The sequence below is a fragment of the Herpailurus yagouaroundi genome, unplaced genomic scaffold (genome assembly GCF_014898765.1).
Source record: "Herpailurus yagouaroundi ecotype Mexico unplaced genomic scaffold, PumYag 308, whole genome shotgun sequence".
Lineage (NCBI taxonomy): Eukaryota > Metazoa > Chordata > Mammalia > Carnivora > Felidae > Herpailurus > Herpailurus yagouaroundi.
The window spans coordinates 6100585-6121346 of record NW_024412525.1 but is presented as its reverse complement, the minus strand read 5'-3'; the positions used below and the strand labels follow the sequence as shown (position 1 = coordinate 6121346).

The window sequence follows — 20762 nt, the reverse complement described above, 5'->3', positions numbered from 1 at the left end:
GGGAGGGGTTTGGCATGGTGGGTACCTGGTGAGGACTTGCCCTTCAGCTGTTACACAGACCTGATCCCAGTGGAGCGGACACTAAGAATAGCCCAGCTGCTGTTTTGCTGCCCATAGCCAGTGCACCCAGGCCCAGAGTGACCCTTACTGGGCTCCTGGAAGCATTGCTCAGGGGTGGGGCGAGGCCCTGGGGGCTTCTGGCTGCCTTTCCTGATGCACGTGGCAGCTCTCCTTTCAGAAGGAGACAGCCTTGGTGTGGGCTGACCTGCCCAAGGCCTGGGGGGCAGGCTGGCACAGGGGGCTAGGGAGGGGAAGGCCCAGGAGGGGCAGGCTGGAAGGGAAGCCTGAGGAAACCCATGGAGCAACTCCTCCTAGGGAGTGAGTGCTACGGTATTTGAGGTCACAGGCCCTTCTGTTGGATGGGTCCCATCCCCTCATTCCTTCCTTATCTCCTCCCCCCAGGCCTGTCATGGAGCCAGGACTCTGTTTTTCTAAAAGTGCTCAGAAAAATGGAGCTTGAGTCAGCAGGATGAGTCTGAAGAGGAAAATACAGCTGTGGATGAATGTACAGCTGTGGACATCCAGGCCCCAATTAGAGTATGTGTGTGGGGTGTGCGAGGGGCAGTTTTCCTGTGTCCTCATGGAGGGTGTGGTGAACTCTCCTGCCCCGCCTGGCTCTCTGGGTTATCCTGAAGGAGGAGGAGGGACTGGACAGTGATTCTTGGTGGCCCCCTGAGGTCCTTCCAGGCCACCAGGTGGTGGAGCCCCCCACCCCCGCCTCCCCAGCCTGGGCAGGGCGCTGGAGGAAAAAGGCAGAAAGGTGGGGATGGTCTGAGGACTCCAAAGGGGAAATTACGTACCATCATCTGGACCATCAGAGCCTGACAACGCAACATTGTGGATAAAAACCTAGACTGTCAGACAAGGTTTATATCTTGGCTACTCCACTAGCCATGGAAGATTGGGCAAGTTACTTCTTCAAAGTCTCAGTATCCCTGGATGCAAAATGGGGATGATGATAATAATACTTTACAGATTTTTTTTTTTTTTTTTTTTGAGAGGGAGAGAGAGAGGGAGAGAGTGGGAGAGGGGCAGAGAGAAGGGAGAGAGAGAATCCCAAGCAGGCTCTGCACTGTCAGTGCAGACTCCAGTGCGGGGCTTGAACTCCCAAACTGTGAGATCATGACCTGAGCTGAGATCAAGACTTGGATGGATGCTTAACGAACTGAGCCACCCAGGTACCCTTACAGCTTTCTTTTTTTTTTTAAGTTTCTTTGTTTATGTAATGTCTATACCCAACATGGGGCTTGAACTCAGGACCTGAGGACCCTGAGATCAAGAGTTGCATGCTTGGGGCACCTGAGTGGCTCAGTAGGTTAAGCATCCGACTGCGGCTCAGGTCATGATCTCACGGTTTGTGAGTTGAGCCCCACGTCGGGCTCTGTGCTGACAGCTCGGAGCCTGGAGCCTGCTTCAGATTCCGTGTCTCCCTCTCTCTCTGTCCCTCCCCCACTAGTGTTCTGTCTCTCAAAAATAAATAAATGTAAAAAAAAAAAAAAGAAAAAGAAAAGAGTTGCATGCTCTTCAGACTGAGTCAGCCAGGCACCCCATAGCTTTTTTTTTTGTTTATTAAATTAAATATAAATATCTGATTGTAATATGTAAAATATGAAAAATGTATAGTATTAAATCATGAGTACGGAGCACTGGACTTTGTGCCTTAGGTAGTAAGTGCTCAATAAATGTTAGCTAGCACTTACTGTATCTCTCACCTGTGACCGAATGCACAGCAGCACCTAGCCCGGAACTCTATTCTTGGGTTCTCCTCTTGTTTCTTTGGGAGCAAGGTCTTCTGGACCTTGGGGAGTCCGTATGACTGGTTAAGAGACTGGCCTCCAGCACCCAGTTGCCTGGATTTCAATCCCATCTCCTCTTGTGCAAGTTATTTCACCCCTCTGTGCTCCAACTTCCTCCTCTGTGCAATGAGAATAATAGTACCCACCTCACAATATCATGAGGATTAAACGGGCTGATATAGCTAAAGCTCCAAGCATAGCAGCTTGTGTAAAAAGAGCCTGACACATGTCAGCTGCTGTTATTTGGTAACAATGGGAGTAATTATTGCTGTTTACACTTAGAAACCAGAGTTTCGGAGCAAGGGAATTAGACCACGTATAACCATATGCAAGCTGCGAATGACCTATTTGCAGTTGAACTTGTGGTCTGGTGCAGAGAATACACCAGGACTGGACATCCTGGTTTCTCCTGCGTCAATACCATGAGCGACTTGTTTTTTAATCTGTCCAGAAACCCTGCCCTCCCTGTCTCCGCAAGTTGGAAGAGAGTGCCATGAAATAACGGAGGCGAATATATATCTAGCTTGAAAGGTCAAGAGCCTTCTATGCAGACAGATTACCTGGTGTGATTTTTAGGGACACTGTATGAGGAGGAGGGGGGCACACTGAAGTTGGGGCTCTGTTCTGTCCTACCCCCTTCAGCGCTTAGGATGCCTTGCTTTCTGATGTCCAGAAGAAAAATGCAGCCTGGCTTTCTTTGAATAGTCAGTGGCCCCGTTTGCTGGATAGCAAGGACAGAGGCTGGACCAGTTGGTGCCAGGCCCGGGGTCTCGAATGCTGATGCCACTTGACTCCCGGCAATAGAGCTGGAGCGTGGAGCTTTGTCTAGTGTATTAAGTGTCCCTGCTTGGGGGCGGGAGCTGACCGAGCCGTCACGGGATGGTCCTGATATCTGGCCAGAACTTCCTGTTTAATCCCTTTTCCTACTATGAAGTCTGTGTTTCCTCCCTTGTGGGAAGAAGTCCACAGTTTTGCCACTGACCTTGAATGACTTGTAGGGCTTCTTGCTTCTGATACTAGAGACGGGCCTGCCTCACCTGTTGGCCTTGGCGTCTATGTCTGTAAAACCGTGCAAAGTTACAGTGAGGAGTAAATGAGATGAGCATGTTTAGCAAAGTGCCTACACAGACCAGGTGCTTAGTACCTGTTTGTTCCCTTCCCCTTCTTTTGTTAATTCTGGAGATCACTCTCTCTGGGAAACTGGGATGAGACCAGCCCCTGGTCCCATGGCCCATAGTCCCTCAGTCACCAGTTTCAGGCCAGACCTAATGCCCAGCCAGATAGATGCCCTCAGGAGCAGCTAGCCAGAGACAAGTCCCTTCTTCCTCAAGGCTCTTTGTTATGCCCCACCCCAGCCTCTGATCTCGGATGTCCTTTGAGGTGACAAACAGGGTCCAAGCTGGGGGTGCATGGCCCATCCCTAGGGATTGTGGCAGTCTAGCTTCCCACTCCTGGCTCCTGTCGCTAGAAAGAGCTGTGCACCCAAATACCTCGACTGTGGCCCTGCCTGAATCCCTGGCAGGTTGGTCAGATTCATCAGACAGGAATCCTGATTCAGCCTCACTTGGAAGGCCTTCTCTTGAGCACTCCACACCTCCATCCAGGTCGTGGACAGGGACTGTGGTCCTTGCTTTCTAGGAGCTGAAGAGCTAGTGGGGCAGGAGACCAGAGGACCACTAGCAGTATCCAATCCTGAGGGCTGCCTGTTGAGCACAGCAAGGTTTGGAGGAAAGAGGGGATCCTTGATAACTTGGGTTCCCAGGAGCCCTGAAGGAGGTATGGGACTTGAGCTGGACAAGGGTCAGGTGAACTAGAGGGCATCCCGGGGAAGTAACTGGAGCATGGTGACTACTTTGGAAGCAAAATCAGTCCCGGTGCTGATAAATTCCTCTCTCTTGGCTCCAGGTCTGAGATCGAAACCCATTGCCACAATTTGGGGTCTGGTATTCTTGCCATCGTACCTCACTGGGTCGGGGCCAAAAGGAGAGGTAGGTGTGTGTGGAGGTCCCAGGCTCCAGTGACTATGTTTTGCAAATATCTGCCCTTTTCTGCATAGTTCCTACCTGCCCATCTTGCCAGGCTCAGCAACATGGCTTCTTCCTCCAGGAAGCCCTGGGAGGACTGGTCATGCCCTATGTCTTGGGCCCCGACTCCAGGGACCTGTGTCTCAGCACTGCTAAAGGGGGCTGCAGGCAGTCATTTCTGTACCCAGGGCGCCTTCACAGTGGGCTGGCACAGAATTGGATTTCAGCGAGTGTTGGATGGATGGATAGGTGGGTGGGTGAGTGAGTTTTAGTGCTCTTTGACATTCCTTTGGGGGAGGTTAGGTTGCATGCACTGAGGCATACTTCCTCCAGGGGTGGGCAAACTGGGACCCTTTAATAAAAGAGTCCTTTTTGGAGCCCCCTCGCACACTGCTCATCACTGAGCAATTGTTTTTGAGAACACCTTTCCGTGGGGCTGGATCTGACCCCGAGCCCTCTGATGATAAATAGGACTAGTTACAGACCATAGGATATCAGGGCTGAAAGAGCCCGAGAGACCACTGAATTTGAGATCCTAGAGGTGGGACACATCAGAGCTAGGCCCAGCGCCCTGGCCCCCCTCCCAGCCTGGGATGGGTAGGTCTGCCCAGCCTCCACCCCCTGGCCTCCTTCCTGTGGGCTGCACTTCCTGAGGGAGGCCAGTCTGCAGGAAGGGGGCAAGGGTTGGCTCTGCAGGATGGAGAGAACTGCCCGGTCTGGCTGACTGGCCGAGTTCAAATTCGCTAGGAGAGAGGCTGTTTAGGTTTCACTTCACAGGGCTGTAGGAACTGAGAAGGCAGCAGGGAGAGAGAACTTCCCAGTGGCCTGCATGCTCTGCCAAGCTCCTCATTCTCCACCCCCCCCCACCAACCCTGGACCAAGGGATTTCTTGGTACCGTTACCCCACTTTGTAGGGAAGCTTTTATTGTGGCCTAGGTAGAGAAAGAATTTACCGACTGCTGCCAGGAACAGTGTCCAGCTCCGGGAGGGAGTAGGGAGGAGGCCAGTTCTGCCCCCAGATGTCTCAGTCACTTGGCTCAGTTTCAGGTGTCCACTAATCTTTGGCACCCTGTTGTACTTGAGCAGTGTACTTGAGCAGGTAAAGGATGGCTTAAGTGCGGCTGGGGAGCCCCTCTCTGCCTGGTTCCCCGTGTCTCTCTTTGGTGGAAGGCTATGAAACCCTCCTCCCCAATGCCATGTGGCCTTGTCAGTGCGCGCTCAGTCCGCACCTGTCGAGGGAGAGCGCCATACCGGAGGCCAAGGGCAGGGGGTGGGTAGGTGTGAGATCATTTAGCTGTACGGTTGTAAAGAACTTTAGACAGCATCTAGACTAGCTCTCATTTTGCACGTGTGAGTCCCGGGGTGGAGAGACGCGTAAAATGGCTATACAGCTACAAAAGTCATTGAAACCAGAGTATATGGTCCTGGTTCCCAGTTCAGAGCACTCTGCAGGATTTTCAAATGGTTTGAATTAGAGAGAAAGGTATGTCAGGTATCCAGCCCATGCCAGACACCTTCTGGACAGTGAGTAGCTGTCAGCCACCGTGATTATTTTCCCTGGGGATGGGATCCACCCTTGTCTCATGACTGTGGATGTTTAGTCCAGCCTCCAGCTCCTTCTCGGCCTCAGCCACCAGGCAGGTCCGCTGCAGTGACCTCTCCTCACCTGTTGGGGCCAGCACCTGGGGAGGCATTTACATTCTTGGCATTCCTCCTGCCTCTGGAGGCTGAAAGAGGCGTTGGAGGCCGTGCGGGGCACGTGGGTGAGGGGGGAATGCGGGCCGAGAAGGGCGGCTAGCCGGTCCCCCTCTGACCTCTGCTGCTCCTGATCCGGAATGGGAAAGCCGGCTCCCGGGTTTCTCTGCTGGGGAAGCCCAGACAACTGAAGGAAGGGCTGCCTCGAACTTCCCACACAGGCTGTCTCTTCAACGGACCCCACCGCTGTGAAGTTGGTGGTGTTCATCTGAGGCTCCTCGCCTGTCACATGGGCATATTCAACATTGTACCCACCTCATCGGGCGGTTGGAAGATTAGAATGCTTGGAGGAAGACCTGGCACGTAGTAAGCCTCAGGGTTAGCTGTTATTGTTAATTGCAGACGAGGAAACTGAGGCTCGGGGAGGGCAACTAACCAGGTCACAGAGTTGTAAACGGTGGAGTTGGCGTGCAAACCCAGGTCAGGCTGACTGCCACACCCAGGTCACCCTGCAGAATCTGCCGGGGTTCAGAGGCCTGCGGCCCCTCGGGCAGAAGGGAGCTGCAGGTTGATTGTTTAGGTTTGGAGGGCACTTGGTCAAGGTGACCCAGTGTGACCTTGGGTCACAGCTGTTCTCAGAAGGGAAGTCTGATTGGGAGGTCTTTGCCTGGAGTCAGATGTGTGTCCGTGTAGACGGTCACCATGGGATTGCCTGACAACCCCCTGGGAAGGTGCTTCACCTTGGCTTAGGCTGGCCAGGACTGACTGGCCAAGGTGAGGGTCAGGCCAGCCCCAGAACTCCTGTCACTGGACTGCAGAGGGGAGGGGAGATAAGAGTGGGGCCCCAGGGACTTCCCGCCCATCCTCTCTTCTCCCCTCCCCTTCCCCCAACCTCCTCGGCATTTGTTTCCTTTCAGAAGCTGGGCTGGGGCTCTCAGACAGGGCAACAAAAGCAACTTTCCTCCAAGCCACTGCCACCTGTTGGGTTTTCACACATTGGGGGTGAGTGGGGGGAGGGAGCCGTTGCCCTTTTCCCAGTGTCTGTGGTGTGCCCCCTCTGCCCCCCCAGGGCCTGGGATTCTCTTTGCTGCCCGAAGTGACAGGGCTCAGGAGCCGGAGGGGGTGGGGTGGGGGGGGCTGCAGCAGCTGGAAGGGGAATTGAGTGGGAAGGGGCCGGTGCTGGCAGCCGGGAGAGAGTTTGATGGATTACTCTGCAGGCCGAGAGGTTTCTCCCTAATCCCCCTTTGTGTCCCAGCCTGCAGCCCCCTCACTCTCTCTGACAAGCTGCTAAGCAGAAGGCTTCCAGTCCGAGCGAAGAAAAGGCAGCGCAGCAGGGCGAACTCCAAATCCCTGGCCTCTGGGCCCCGGGGGAGGCAAAGCTAGGGAGCAAGTCTGGGGCGGGGGTGGGCTCTTCCCCGCTCTGTCCAGCCCTTATTCTTTCTGACAGTTCCCTTGAGGTGTGGAGGCTGCTTTCCGCGCAGAGTTTGCAGGTGTCTGGGGAAGCCCTGCAAAGTGCAGGCCTCGGGTATTTGCTCAGATCATGGCCTTTTTGATAGGGTGGGATTGGGGAAGGCAGACCCTCACTTCTTTGGAAATTGGAGCCCGGAGAGTCAAAGACTGAATGTGGGTTGGAAGACACTGAAACCGCGCACGGTCTAATCCTGCGCGGCCCTCCCCCACTCCCCGCCCCCCACAGCTGCCCAGGTAGCAGTTCCCACAGCCCAGCATCCCTGAACCGGGGTCTGTAATGAGAGCCACTGCCTCACAAGGATGCTCATTTTCAGGACTCCTGGCTGGCCAGCACGGCCTCTTTCTGGGGCGCCCCAAGGCCCCATGGGGGCAGAACTCATGTCGGGAGTGCTGTGTGCTAGGTTTTACCAGGTAAAGCCGAGGACGTTGGGCCCCTGGGACTGAGGCACAGGGTTGGGTCACAGGGATGCTGGGCTGGTGAACCCCCAGCCCTCTTCCCTGCCACCCAATTTAGAGGGCCTGGGAGAGCTCAACTTGGAATGACATTCTGGGGTCCCCATTCCCGCAGTCTTGCAGCCTCCACCCGGGGGGTTGCTCGTCACCTGCCCTCCGTCCTGGTCCCGGGGCAGGAGAGCCTCGGGTGCTGGGCTGGTGTCAGGCAGATTGGCCAGGAGTGACCCCACCCCCTTTCTGCCACTGAGTCATTATTCCTTGAGGGAGTCCACCCCACTCCATTTCCTTCTCTGCGGGAGGGGCTGCCTGGGGGCTGAGAGGGGTAGAGGAGCGTGTGAGAAAGCCAGGCCGTCTTTGTGAGCGCTGAAGGAGGACGCGGGGTCTCCGAGCTGCTGGGGTCAGGGTGGGGGCCGCAGCGTTTGATGTGCCTGGGCGGGGTGCGGGGACGCGGGCGCATAAAGAGCCCATAGAATTGCTGCCTGACACTGGCCCGCGGCGGGGCTGCCCCCAGCCTGGGCTGCCCTGGCCTCTGTCTGTCAGCAGAGGGGATCCGCTCCCCCCAGCTCCACCTCAGTCGTGAGGGTGGCAGGAGCCCCTTTGAAAGGCCTCAAAGGCCTCTTTATGCGTCCCTCTGACCCTCCCTTCCCATAGGGAGCTACCGGAGTGGGCTCTCGCCTTTCCTCCCACCTCCTTCGCTCTGTCTTTTGAATTTTGGAGAAAGTTCAGGCCAAGTTTGTTCTTGCTGCTCAGTTTCATTTCCCGGTGCTCGCTGAGGCCTAACCTGACGAGGGGGGGCGCTCCAGCCCAAGGGTCTGTCCAGTCCACTCACCACCTGTGAACCTTGAGGAATTGCCCCCTCTGGGGGTCTGGCTGGGATTTCCTTGGTGTGCGAGGGGATGGGGGGGGGCCCTCAGGTCTTTCCCATCTCTTACCCCACCCACCCCCACTCTGCTTTCAGCTGTGTCTTCTTCGGGTAAATATTTCCCAGGCCCCTCATGCTAGGGTGGGCGCCAGAGGGTTGAGCGAAGGTCTCCCACGGTCTGGGGCTGGGCTCACTGACTGTCCCCAGGGTGCTAGAGTTCTGCTCCCCCAGGGGTGAGGAAAGATGGCCTGGGGCAGAGCTCCGCGGAGGTTTCTGGAGGTCTTGGGTTTCTTGCAGCCTTCTTGTTGTCCTGTCATTGGGGGGCAGGAGAGGAGGAGATACTTGGAACTTGAGAGGGACTTGTCCTCCCTGAAGGCTGCTGTTCTTTTGTGTGTGTGTGTGGGGGGGGTGGTCAGGCCACACTCCCCCTTTCTGTACCTCCACTTGCCTCCTCTTCCCGCCCCCTCCCCACCAGGTGAGCCCTTGGAGGCTGGCTCTTCTGGTTGATCTTCTGGTTGCTAGACAGGCAGAGTGCTCCAGGAGCAGCGGGACAGGAAGATTGGAGTCAGAAGCACCTCTGACACAGGAGGGCATTGGGGAGAATTGGATTCCGTCTCCCTGCCTGTATTGCTGAGGAAGTCAGGGGAGCACCCCAAAATGGGTGCCCAGCAGTCAGTTGTCACTTACAAGCTTTGGTGGGAAGCGTGCCCTGGGGCTGCAGCAGGCTGCAGACAGGAGTTAATGCGGAAGACTTCTTGTCCCCCACCTGTCTGAGCCTGGGCACTGGGCAGGGCCTGGGCTTCTCTGTTCGTGCACTGGAGGGATGGCAGGTGGCTGGTTAGTGCTGTGGGGGTCCTCTGTAGTTCCCTCCTCCCTGAGGACTCTGGAGTGAGTGGGCCGGCCTGGGACCCTGGGGGAAGGTGTCAAGAGCCGACCCGGAACAGGGAGCTTTGGAAGGGAGAATGTTCTTACGGGCTTGGAATTCCTTAGGCGGTTCTGGGCCTGGAAGAATAAACTCTAGGGGTGGCAAGAGTGCTCTGGACCCCAGGGCACAGTACAAGTCAAAAGAGGGAGGACGGGCTTAGCAACCTAAGAACAGCGGGGTGCAGAGCTGGGCTTGGAGCCTGCCCACTTCCTACCCCGCTCTTTCAATGAATTCCTCACCTGGCCCAGCCCCCAGTTACCTGGTAAAGAAGAAGGGGGGAGGGGGCGGGAAAAAGGAGGGAGAGGGAGGCAGCTAATGAGCTATCTGGGCTGAAGGAGGATGGAGGGAAATTCCTGTCTTCACCCCCCTTTGGTCTTTTAGTCTCTCTCTTGTGGGCTACAGACGTCCTGCCTGTTCCCCGGAGCAAGGAGCTGGATTAGGGGAGGGAAGGAGGCAGGTGGGGTGATTAGCGTTTTGGCCCAAGAGCTGCTACTTATTTTAAACAGCAGGGAGAAAACGGGGGCTTGGGAATGGGGGCAGGTTGTGGGTGAGGCTGGGTCTGACAAAGTCTCTGTTTGCTAAGGGAGGCCCTGCTCCCTTAACCCAGAGTAGGTGAGTGTCCAGGGCCTTCCCAGACTGAGGGTGGGGAGTAGAATGGGCTGGAAGCCTTTTGACCCAGAACCGTTCCCTCCAGGCTGGAGTCTTGGTCTGTGTGCAGTCTCTTGCCTGCCTTGTGGGGGATTCTAGGGCAGGGGAGGGGCTTGGTTCAAAACTGCCCAGCTAGGACCTACGTGTGGCCCCCTCCCAGCACCCTTAGGGACCCTTCGATCAGTATTTCACCCTCTCCCCATGCCACCCCCTTGGGAGCCACGCCCCTTCCCAAAGTGGATGGTCTGTGTCTGAGCAGAACTTTGGGGAGGGGGCTGCTGGTTGCCTAGCCATATCTAAAGTCCCTTCCTTCCTGGTCTGCCGGCGGCAGAGTCCTGGAATGCAGACATGAACACGTCTTACCCAGGATTGATGGCCGTCTGATTTCTTTGTGGTGTATTTCAGAGAGTACCCACGACATGCTTTATAACATATAAGGCCCTGCGAGGTTGAGTGTTCTTTGAAAAGCGAAAAGAAGGTATAGTGGCGGATTATGAGATGCTGAGATTGGCCGGGAGTAAAGAGGACTGAGGGTGCCCCAGGCGCTGGGTGGGGGTGGGGCCGGGAGTGGAGCCCTCAGAGCTGTGGACGTTGCACAGGAGCAGTGCTGTTCAGCAGCATTTATGGTAGGGAATCAGTGAGGCAAGGGAAGGCACTCCAGACTCCAGCCACAAGCGGCATGAAGTTCTGTCCCACCTCTTTGAGAGAGATGACAAAGTCAGGGGACGCTTGCTTGCCTTTTCTCACGAAGGCCCCACCTTCTACACCTTCTCTTTGTGGCTGACTTGATTTAGCCTTTTTAGTGGTCACCCCTAAACAGCAGACTGCATTGGGTACCATCATATTCAGGAAGTAAGACCTGGCTGCCAGTTGCCTGGGGGAGGTGGAGGCACAGGATGGGTGATTCCCCCCCCCCCCCCACCGTGAGATCTCTATGCACAGGAGGCGGGCCTAGCAGGAAGGGCTGTGGGGACCTCTCTGCTGAGAATAGAGCCATTTGGGGAGCAGAGAAGGGCTGCCCTGGAAAGCGGTGGGGTATCCTGCCAGCCCCCGGTTACTGGTGTCATTATAGTGGCCACCAGGTGTTACAGTTTCACGCCTCGGTGAGGCTGGCACCTGGGAACAGTCCCCATTGTCCCGTGACAGTTGGGCAGTACCTGTGGGAATGTTTCCTCCCCAGGAACGTTGAGCACAGGGAGAAAACTCCAGGGAGAGGTTTTCAGGCCTAGGTTCCTCCACGGGAGCCTTCTTTAAGTGGTTTCAATGACAGCTTAACCCCCAACCCAACAGACCACAGCCTCTCCTCCCTTCCCCCTTGTCCTCGTCCTTGGGGGCTCAGGTTATAGCGCAGCACGGTGTGTGGCCAGGCTGCGCAGATTGGGAAGTACTACTCTTAACAAAGGGCAGTTGAACAGCCCAGCTTTGGGAAGTGGAGAGAGAAAAGCAAACAATCCGGGCCTGGCAGAGGGTCTCCAGGGGCACCTTGATAACAGAGCCTGGGGAACTGGGAATTCAATTGGTGTGATTTTTTTTTTTTTTTTCTTTTTTCCATACTAACAGGCAAGGGCAATTGCAAAGATATTCCAAAACAGAGAAAAACTTGACATCTGTTTGGTTCTGAAGTGTGCTGAGGTTTAAAAATCATATTTACCTTATTAGTTATGTCAGCCTTAGGCTAACATTAACAAGCGCTTCCTTATTGGCTGCTGGGGGTAGCACGGCCACACTGCCAGCCTGGGAGTGAACTCAGGATTCAGAGAACTCAGAGCAAATCCCGGAGACCTGGTTCCCAGGACTTAACACTCTGGGTTTGATTGCCCCTGCCCTTTTAGGACCTGAGTGATGAGCCATGTCTGCACCGAGGCACCCCATGGCAGCGGGCGTCTAGCATGGGCTGAGAAGCCGCACCTGCACGGAAGGCTGGCAGAAATGGGCTCCCGGCTGAGTCCTAGGCAGTTGGTGGCAGCAAGGAGGAGAGGCCCGGGCATCTGGAGCAGGGCTGAGACGGAGCAGTTCTGGAGTGTGTGAACAGGCGGAGCCCAACCTGCCTGGTCCACCATGGCCCAGAGGCTGTGGGTGAGCCGTCTGCTGCGGCATCGGAAAGCCCAGCTCCTGCTGGTCAACCTGCTGACCTTCGGCCTGGAGGTGTGCCTGGCCGCAGGTATCACCTACGTGCCGCCCTTGCTGCTGGAAGTGGGGGTAGAGGAGAAGTTCATGACCATGGTGCTGGGTGAGTCACCACATCCTCCTTCCCTCCTGCTCCAGATACATGATACCCAGGAAGTAGGTGCCTTTGCCCAAAGGGGAGGAGGTGGCTGCCTGCTGTTCCTCAGGCTGTGGTGCTGGTGGGTGGACATTGCTGGACACAGGGGTGACCGTGGGCTGGAGGGGGCCCAGTAGGAAAAGAACACAGGGACATTCCCCGGTCATCTCACCTGGCACCTACACGTTGCCTGGCTGGCGCACAGGAGACACTGGAGAAATTGCTCTGCACCTTTGTCTACTCTTTCTACCTTATCTGTTATCTCATTTGGTTCTTGCAACAGCCCTTTGAGGCCATCCATTTCATGGAGAAGGTAATGGAGGCTGATAAGAAGTTGGGTGATTGAGCTGGGCCCAAGGCTAGCTGCTGATTAGCAGGATCAGAGTCTCCCAGCCTGGGCTTTCTTACCCCTAGGGCATGGGCTGGGCTCCTGACTGCAGAGGCTTTCTGCAAAAGCCACCGGAGGCAAGAAAGAGGTCACCGTGGGGTGGCTCCCGGAAAAGGGGGCTGTCCAGATCATAGGCTCTGGAGTCAGACTGCCCGATGGAACTCGGCCTCTTGCCCCCCTTGCCAGGTGCCAGTGCACAAGTCTCACCAGCAGCCCCGTGCATCAGTTTGCCCATCCTGAGACTGGGCATTAGGGATCCTAGTCGCGGGGACTAAATTAGAGCCTGTGTGCCATACTCAGCACTGTGTCCAGCACGGAGGTGGGGGTGGCCCTCCATGCGAGAGGACCGTGGTCCTTTCCATCCTTGTCCTGGGAGGGTAGGCCCCCTTCCCCACCACCCCTTAGGGTCCCAGCCTCTGGCTCATACCACTTGTCCTTCCTGCAGGCATCGGGCCAGTGCTGGGCCTCATCTCGGTCCCACTCCTAGGCTCAGCCAGTGACCACTGGCGCGGGCGCTATGGTCGCCGGAGGCCCTTCATCTGGGCCCTGTCCCTAGGCGTCCTCCTGAGCCTCTTCCTCATCCCGAGGGCCAGCTGGCTGGCGGGGCTGCTGTGCCCGGATACCAGGCCCCTGGAGCTGGCACTGCTGATCCTGGGTGTGGGGCTGCTGGACTTCTGCGGCCAGGTGTGCTTCACTCCACTGGAGGCCCTGCTGTCCGACCTCTTCCGGGACCCAGACCACTGTCGCCAGGCCTTCTCCGTCTACGCCTTCATGATCAGCCTTGGGGGCTGCCTGGGCTACCTCCTGCCTGCAATCGACTGGGACGCCAGTGCCCTGGCCCCCTACCTGGGCACCCAGGAGGAGTGCCTCTTTGGCTTGCTCGCTCTCATCTTCCTCACTTGCGTGGCGGCCACGCTGTTTGTGGCCGAGGAGGCGGCGCTGGGTCCGGCTGAGCCAGCGGAAGGGCTGTTGGTCCCCTCCGTGCCGCCGCGCTGCTGCCCATGCCACACCCGCCTGGCCTTCCGGAACCTGGGCGCCCTGTTTCCCCGGCTGCACCAGCTCTGCTGCCGTGTGCCTCGCACCCTGCGCAGACTCTTTGTGGCCGAACTGTGCAGCTGGATGGCATTCATGACCTTCACGCTGTTTTACACGGACTTCGTGGGCGAGGGGCTGTACCAGGGTGTGCCCCGGGCTGAGCCAGGCACTGAGGCACGGAGACACTACGATGAAGGTAAGGCCTCCGCAGCGGGCGTTCGGCGAGGGGGCTGCTGTGGGAGGGAGTTCCCTCTGGGGGACGGTCCAGCATAGGAAGATGCCCCCAGTCTGCGCCGGGCTGGGAGCTGTGTACCTGGGCTCCGATTTCCCGATCAGATAAATGGGCCCAGCCTGTGCATGTGGCCCCCAGCGTGCAGGTCAGCTCTGCTGGCAGTCTCAGGAGAGCCTCCGGCTGCGGAGACTTTGCTCAGAGTCGTTGCCCCAAGTTGACAGCAGAAAAGGCCAAGCTTATTTAAGGTCCAAAGAGAGTGGAGGAGTCAAGGCCGGGTCGCAGGTCTGCCTAGCCCCAAGTTCAGTGTGCCCTCTGCTCCCCCTGCTGACTTTCCACATTGCCTGGCCAGACCTTCGGCTCAGGCCTCCTGGAACTTTGTCCCGGAGCCAATGGCACAACTGTCTTTGTGTTCCCTGTCAGCCTCCTAGATAGCTGAGCACTAGCTGAGCCTCGCAATCAGCATCTTCCTCCGCCCCTAGCCCGCGGCTTCGCCTTTTCTAAGGGCAGTGGAAGAACCTAGACTCCCGTTGTTGCATCTGGGTGGGGATGATGCAGGGAGCGGGTCTGGTCCACAGCAAGGCTGGGATGGCGGGTGCCCGCAATTCTGAGCCTTCCCCAGATTGTACGGGTGGGTCTGGGTCTGACTTCCTCTTCTTCCCCACCTGCAGGGGTCCGGATGGGCAGCCTGGGGCTGTTCCTGCAGTGTGCCATTTCCCTGCTCTTCTCTCTGGTCATGGACCGGCTGGTGCAGCGATTCGGCACCCGGGCAGTCTATTTGGCCAGCGTGGTGGCCTTCCCTGTTGCTGCCGGCACCATGTGCCTGTCCCGCAGTGTGGCCGTGGTGACCGCCTCGGCTGCCCTCACCGGGTTCACCTTCTCCGCCCTGCAGATCCTGCCCTACACACTAGCCTCCCTCTACCACCGAGAGAAGCAGGTACTCACACTGGCCGCTGGGTGGAGCCGGGGTGGAGGGGAGACGCAGTAGCCCAAGTCTGGCCAGAGACGCCGGAGAAGTCATTCTTTGATTGGAGAGGAAGCCCGTGTAGCCCAGGGCCAGAGACGTGGGCTGCGGAAGGAGGGTGTAGATTAGATTCTGGGAATGACTTCCTGGTGTCAGAACTATAAAGCACTTGAGCGGATGATTGCAGGAAATGCTAAGTCCTTCTTTGGGAATCCTGAGGAACCGGCCTAGGCCTAACGGAGGCCCTCAGTCTGGGCTGAGTTCTCTGCAGGGGCAGGGGGCAGGAGCAGGTGACCTCTGGGGCACGTAGCCTCAGCAGATGGGGAGGGGGGACGGTCTGGTGCTGGCGACAGCTCTCTTTATTCAGGGAGGGGCAGTGTGACTGACCAATACCCTGCTCTACTCTCCAATGTGGGGAAGGCTCCTTATTGCCCCTTCTCTTTCTGGTTTATCTTCTTTTTCTGCCTAATTCTCTCTTTTCTTTTCCTGCCTCACACCTTTGCCTCCGTCCCCTTCCCCCGCCCCCACGGCGGATCTCTGAGCCCGACGCATCTGACACCGCTCGCCTGGGCACTGTAAGTTGGGGGCCTCCTCCCTGCTTGGCCCCACGCGAACCAGCCCCTCCAGGGGCCCCCTTCTGAGGGGAAGCCTCCTGACCGAAGCCGTGTGGTCACCTTTGTCCCCTTCACTGGCTTCAGTGAGCTGCAGCCCTGGGTGCAGAGCTCCGCACAGAGGGCAAGAAGTTGCCCTCATAGAGCTTCCAGACCATAGGGAAGATGGATGTCCACCCCCTGTAGGACATGAGTGAAGTAGCAGAGAAATACGTAGCTAGGAGGCTGGTTGATTGAATAGGTAGCTGCAGGGGTGGGGTGTGTGGAGGAAGGGGCCGGTGTTTCGGTTGGGGTAGCCTGGTGCCTGAGACTCCTGTCAGTGCACTGATAACCTTCATCAACCTCCATTCTTTCACTGCCGTGGCTGGGGGCTTGAGGGCAGGTGTCCAGAGGCCAGGGTGGGCATATGCACTCGTGCCAGGGAACCTGCTAGAGCCAGTCCTCCCCTCACACTGAAGAGCGGGTCTATCCCTAGGGCCCTCTTCAGGCTCCGGCCTCACTGGTCTTTTCAGGGGTGGCAGGCAGGCAGGGGAGGTCCCGGGAGGCCGGTTCCAAGCAGCAATCGATGGCACACTTGGCCCTGTATGCCGTCTGTACTTGCCTGGCCTACTTCCGGCCACGCCAAGAGCCGTGGGCTTCCCTGGCTTCATCTCTGCCATGAGTCCCGGCTCCAGCACAGCCAGCTCGAGAGCCCTCTCCTGTCCAGTGCTAGCAGGCGCGGGGACAGTGTCGGATACATTCCGGCCCTATCCTAAAACGGGGGGCTCTGGGCAGGGCCAGGCTACCTTGATCTAAGGCAGACAGTGAATAGGAAGCAAGAAGGGCTTCAGTATCAGCACAGCTAGGCCATAGGAGCCTGGAAGATTCCTCTGGTTCCTCTCTTCCTCCAGCCTGAGTCTGCTGGACCTTCCCTGCCCCAGGCTGGGGCCATGGACCTCACAGGCCTGGGACCCCAGTGGGAGCAGAGTTTCTCTCTTCCAGGTTGAGAAAGATTTCCCAAGGCGAAGTGGTGGGGGGCAGGAAGTAGGAGGGTTAAGAGAGCCTGTGTGGGGGCTTGGGCCATCAGGGGCCCCAGCTTTGGATTTTGTTCCTCTGTTCTTACACATCTCTCTTCTCACCTGTCTTCATTCTTTTCCCTTTACCTTGGGGTTCTGCTCTCTTCCTTGCCTGCACTGTGAGTTCGTCTGCCACTTACTGGCTCCGGGAGAGGCTAGTGCAGACCTAGGCTTGTGGTTTCAGATGTGTCCCCTCCCCGGGGGATCCCCTGCCCCTAAGGAGACTCCTAACTAGACCCAAACCAAGGAGGGTCTGCCTGGCTTTCTCACCTGCTGCATAACTGTCATGAAGGCCAGTTGCCTGGTGTCTTCCGGCCCCTGGTCTGAATGCTGGGGTCTGTTCTCCTAGCCGGGATCCTATGCTTGGGTACCTAAATGTCCACGTCCCCTTTTTCCTCCCCTCCGCCCCCCAGGTTTTCCTGCCCAAGTACCGAGGAGACGCTGGAAGCAGTGCCAGTGAGGACAGCCTGAAGACCAGCTTCCCACCGGGCCCCAAGGCCGGATCTCCCTTCCCCAACGGACACATGGGTGCCGGAGGCGGCGGCCTCCTCCCGTCTCCACCCGTGCTCTGTGGGGCCTCTGCCTGCGATGTCTCCATGCGGGTGGTGGTCGGCGAGCAGCCTGAGGCCAGGGTCCTTCCGGGCCGGGGCATCTGCCTGGACCTTGCCATCCTGGACAGTGCCTTCCTGCTGTCCCAGGTGGCCCCGTCCCTGTTCATGGGCTCCATTGTTCAGCTCAGCCAGTCTGTCACTGCCTACATGGTGTCGGCTGCAGGCCTTGGTTTGGTGGCCATTTATTTTGCTACACAGGTAGTATTTGATAAGAGTGACTTGGCCAAATACTCGGTGTAGAGTACTTCTGACCCACTGAGGGGGGGCCTGCCTCACTGGGTCCCAGCCCTGCCTGCCCCGCCCAACCCCCCCCCCCAGCTCTACATCCTGTTAGCCTCCTGGGGCCAGGGTGGGGAGGGCCCTCTGGTTTCTGTTGCCGCCAAAGGGGTGTGGCTCTCTGCTGCCGCCCTGTGGCAGTGAGGTGCGTAGCCGCACAGGTAGGGGACCTGGGGCTTCTCTCTCTCCCTCCCTCCCCGGTCTTCGGGCCTGGCTGACTATTGGTCCAAACAGGCTTCAGTCTGGACTTCTACAGGGAGGCCAGAAGAGCAGGGCATTTCATTAGCTCCATGCACTGGACTGCAGGACTCTGCGGGGGGATTACCAAGGTAGGGTTAACAGGCAGTGTCCTGGTCAAGACATGCCCAGAGGAGGGATCTGGGGAGCTGAGTAAACTCAACCACCTGGTCTCTCACCTCCAAGCCCCCTTATCCCATAGATTCCCTCGATGTTGCTCTTGCATGGGAGTTTCTAGTGTGAAACTCTCCTCCACAGGATTTGAAAATACGGAAGTTATTTGTGGGGAAGAATCGGACAGGGAGGAAGCTGCCTGCCCCCAAAGCACTGCCTTTCTACTATTCCCCCACAACTACATTTTATCGGGACATGGCTTGTTGGCCCCTGTGTTGACATCATAGGGACACAGGCCTTTAAATATTTAACTTATTTATTTAACTAAGTAGAGGGGAATCAGTTCCCAGCTCTGCCATCTTGGTGTCTAAGGGGTGAGATCTCCAGTGGGCCTATGAGATGGTTGGTTTATTGGGCTGAGCATTGCCAGAATGTTCTCCTGGGTGATTGGTCTGGCCCCGTACTGCCTAACCCAGGAGCTTGGAAGCTCTACTCACCCAGCTGATATCCCAAATCATGTTACCCAAGGCTGGGGGAGCTGGGGGTACGTGGAGGGCGGGGCTCCGGGTCTCAGCAGCCTCCTTAGCCTCTCTCTTGGCCCAGCCTGCGCCCCACTCCTGACTCCTCTCTGCTCTCTCTAGGGCTGGGCTGATGAAGGAGCTGCCCACCCCCTACCCTTCCCCACTGGCTCCACAGTCCTCTCCTTGGGGCTGTTGCAGGACCAGAAGCACAGAGTGTGGCTCCTCGAGCCTGTATCCGTCTCAGCCCCCAGGGCATATCTGTGCTTGGGGAATCTCGCACAGAAACTCAGGAGTACCCCCTGCCTGGGCTAAGGAGGTCTTATCTCTGGGGGGGTTTAAGTGCCGTTTGCAATAATGTTATGTCTTATTTATTTAGTGGAGTAAATATTTTATACTGTATGTGAGCAATCAGAGTCTAATGTTTATGGTGATGAAATTAAAGGCTTCTTATATGTTTAATTGGCCTGTGTTTATCTTTTCTGAGGGGGAAGGACCAGCTCTCTTTCAAATCCTCAGCGTCAGCTGTTTTGACACGTTCAGTTCCCAGCATCGCCAGCAGATGGAGCCACAGACCAGTATTCTTCCAATGCTTGGCCAATGGGCTAGGAGGAGCTACCTCTTGGACTGGAGAGTTGGGGAATTTGGGGAAAGGGCCGGGGCGGGAAAAGCACGGAGTGCAAGGGAGCGGGGCATTTTCCTTCGCAAGGGGCTCATAATGTGGCCAAAGAGATGGAACAAGCACCTTCTATCTAAACCACAGCAATAGGAAGTAGGAACGAACCTGGTACGTGCCCGCTAGGATTTCAACATCACTGTGCCTTGCTTCCTTCACCCTTCCTGCCAGGCTTAGGTCAAATTCAGTCTTCCCTGCAATGCCACCTCCCTCATCCTTCCAAACTTGACTGGCCTTCTTGTTCCTAATTCTAGCGGTCAGAATGGTTAACACCATACGCAAGGACCAGCTTTATTTGAGGTGCCCGGCTGGCTCAGTCATTAAAACATGCGATTCTTGATCTTGGGGTTGAGAGTTTGAGCCCCACATTGGGTGCAGAGATTACTTAAATAAAAATTTTAAAAAAGGATTGACTTTATTTTTAAATGTTCTATATTTTATTTAACTTTTTATTATGGAAAATTTCAAACATACATGAAAAATGAGCCTGGTGTAACAAACCCAATTTCAACAATTATTAACAGTTTGCCATTTTAATTTTATCTACTCTCCCTCCCCCACCCATTGAGGGAGAGGTTTTTTTTTTTTTTTAAATAATTTTTAAGTTTATTTATTTATTATTGAGAGAGAGAGAGAGAGAGAGCGCACAAGCTGGGGAGAGGCAGAGAGAGGGAGATACAGAATCTGGAGATACAGGCTCCAGGCTCTGAGCTGTAAGCACAGAGCCCAATGCAGGGCTTGAACCCACAGACCATGAGATCATGACCTGAGCTGAAGTCAGACACTTAACTGACTGAGCCACCCAGGCGCCCCTCTCCTACGGCAACTTTCAGATATTATACTTCATTCCTGAGTATCTCAGAACGTTTTTCTACGAGGTAAGGACTTTAAGATGAAAAACACACAGCCACATCATTATGATCAGACCTAAATCTAATTCAGTAGTGCAATTAACTAACCAGTGTTTGCATTTCCCTGTCTCCTACGGTTTTTGCTCAAATTGGAACCTAATTAAGTTCCAGATGTTGCAGTGGATTGATACGTCTCTCAGATCTCTTGTACTCCACAGGTACCTTCTCAGTTTTAATGTTTTTCCTTGTAATTTATTTGTTAAACTGCGTTATTTTCCTACAGATTTGGATTTTGCTGATATCATTCCCATGGTGACCTTTCATATGTTATTGCCTCTGTATTTTCTGTAAATTGGTAATTAAAATCCGAGACCGGTTCAGATTTTATACGTAGAGAGATATATATATCTATAGATATAGATAGATAAATTTTTGTCAGAATACCTAGTAGATTTGTGTACTTCCATAGAAGGGAGCAGGTATTGTCTTTCTTTTTTGATATTAGTAGTCACTGCTATCTGTACTTAACAACCCACTGTTGCATAGACCTTGGAAAACGATATTTCTTCAAAAATGCTTGACTCCTTCCTTGTATTTACCAGTTTTCAAAATATTGAATTGATTTCCTAACATCCCTAATGGTGCCAGAGAGGTTTTTATCCCTTAGTGTTGTTATGAGTTCGTGGGTTTAAACATACTTGATGGGTTTCAGTCCTTCGCAGCTGTTACTCATGTTCATATTGCTCCTGTGACTGGCCAGTGGAAGCCTCTTCAAGTTGATTTATTTTTTATTTATTTTTTATCTTAGAGAGTGAGTGCATGCAAGTGGGGGAGGGACCTAGGAGGCGGGGAGAGAGAGGCGGGGGGCGGGGAGAGAGAGGGAGAATCTCACACAGTTTGATCCCATTGACCCTGGGATCATGACCTGAGCCAAAAATCAAGAGTCAGACGCTCAACCAGCTGAGCCACCCAAGCATCCCTCAAGTTGATTTGAGTCCTTT

At 55.6% G+C, this 20762-nt stretch overlaps 1 protein-coding gene across 1 annotated transcript; it reads left to right on the top strand.

Moving 5' to 3' along the window:
• The first annotated feature begins 403 nt into the window (after window positions 1-403).
• SLC45A3 (solute carrier family 45 member 3) lies at window positions 404-18696 on the top strand. The gene is made up of 5 exons (XM_040462087.1): window positions 404-597; window positions 11766-12163; window positions 13030-13815; window positions 14520-14785; window positions 16892-18696. Exons 2-5 carry the CDS (start codon window positions 11992-11994, stop codon window positions 17327-17329), a joined length of 1662 nt encoding a protein of 553 aa, XP_040318021.1. The 5' UTR covers window positions 404-597; window positions 11766-11991; the 3' UTR covers window positions 17330-18696.
• Window positions 18697-20762: the final 2066 nt, after the last annotated feature.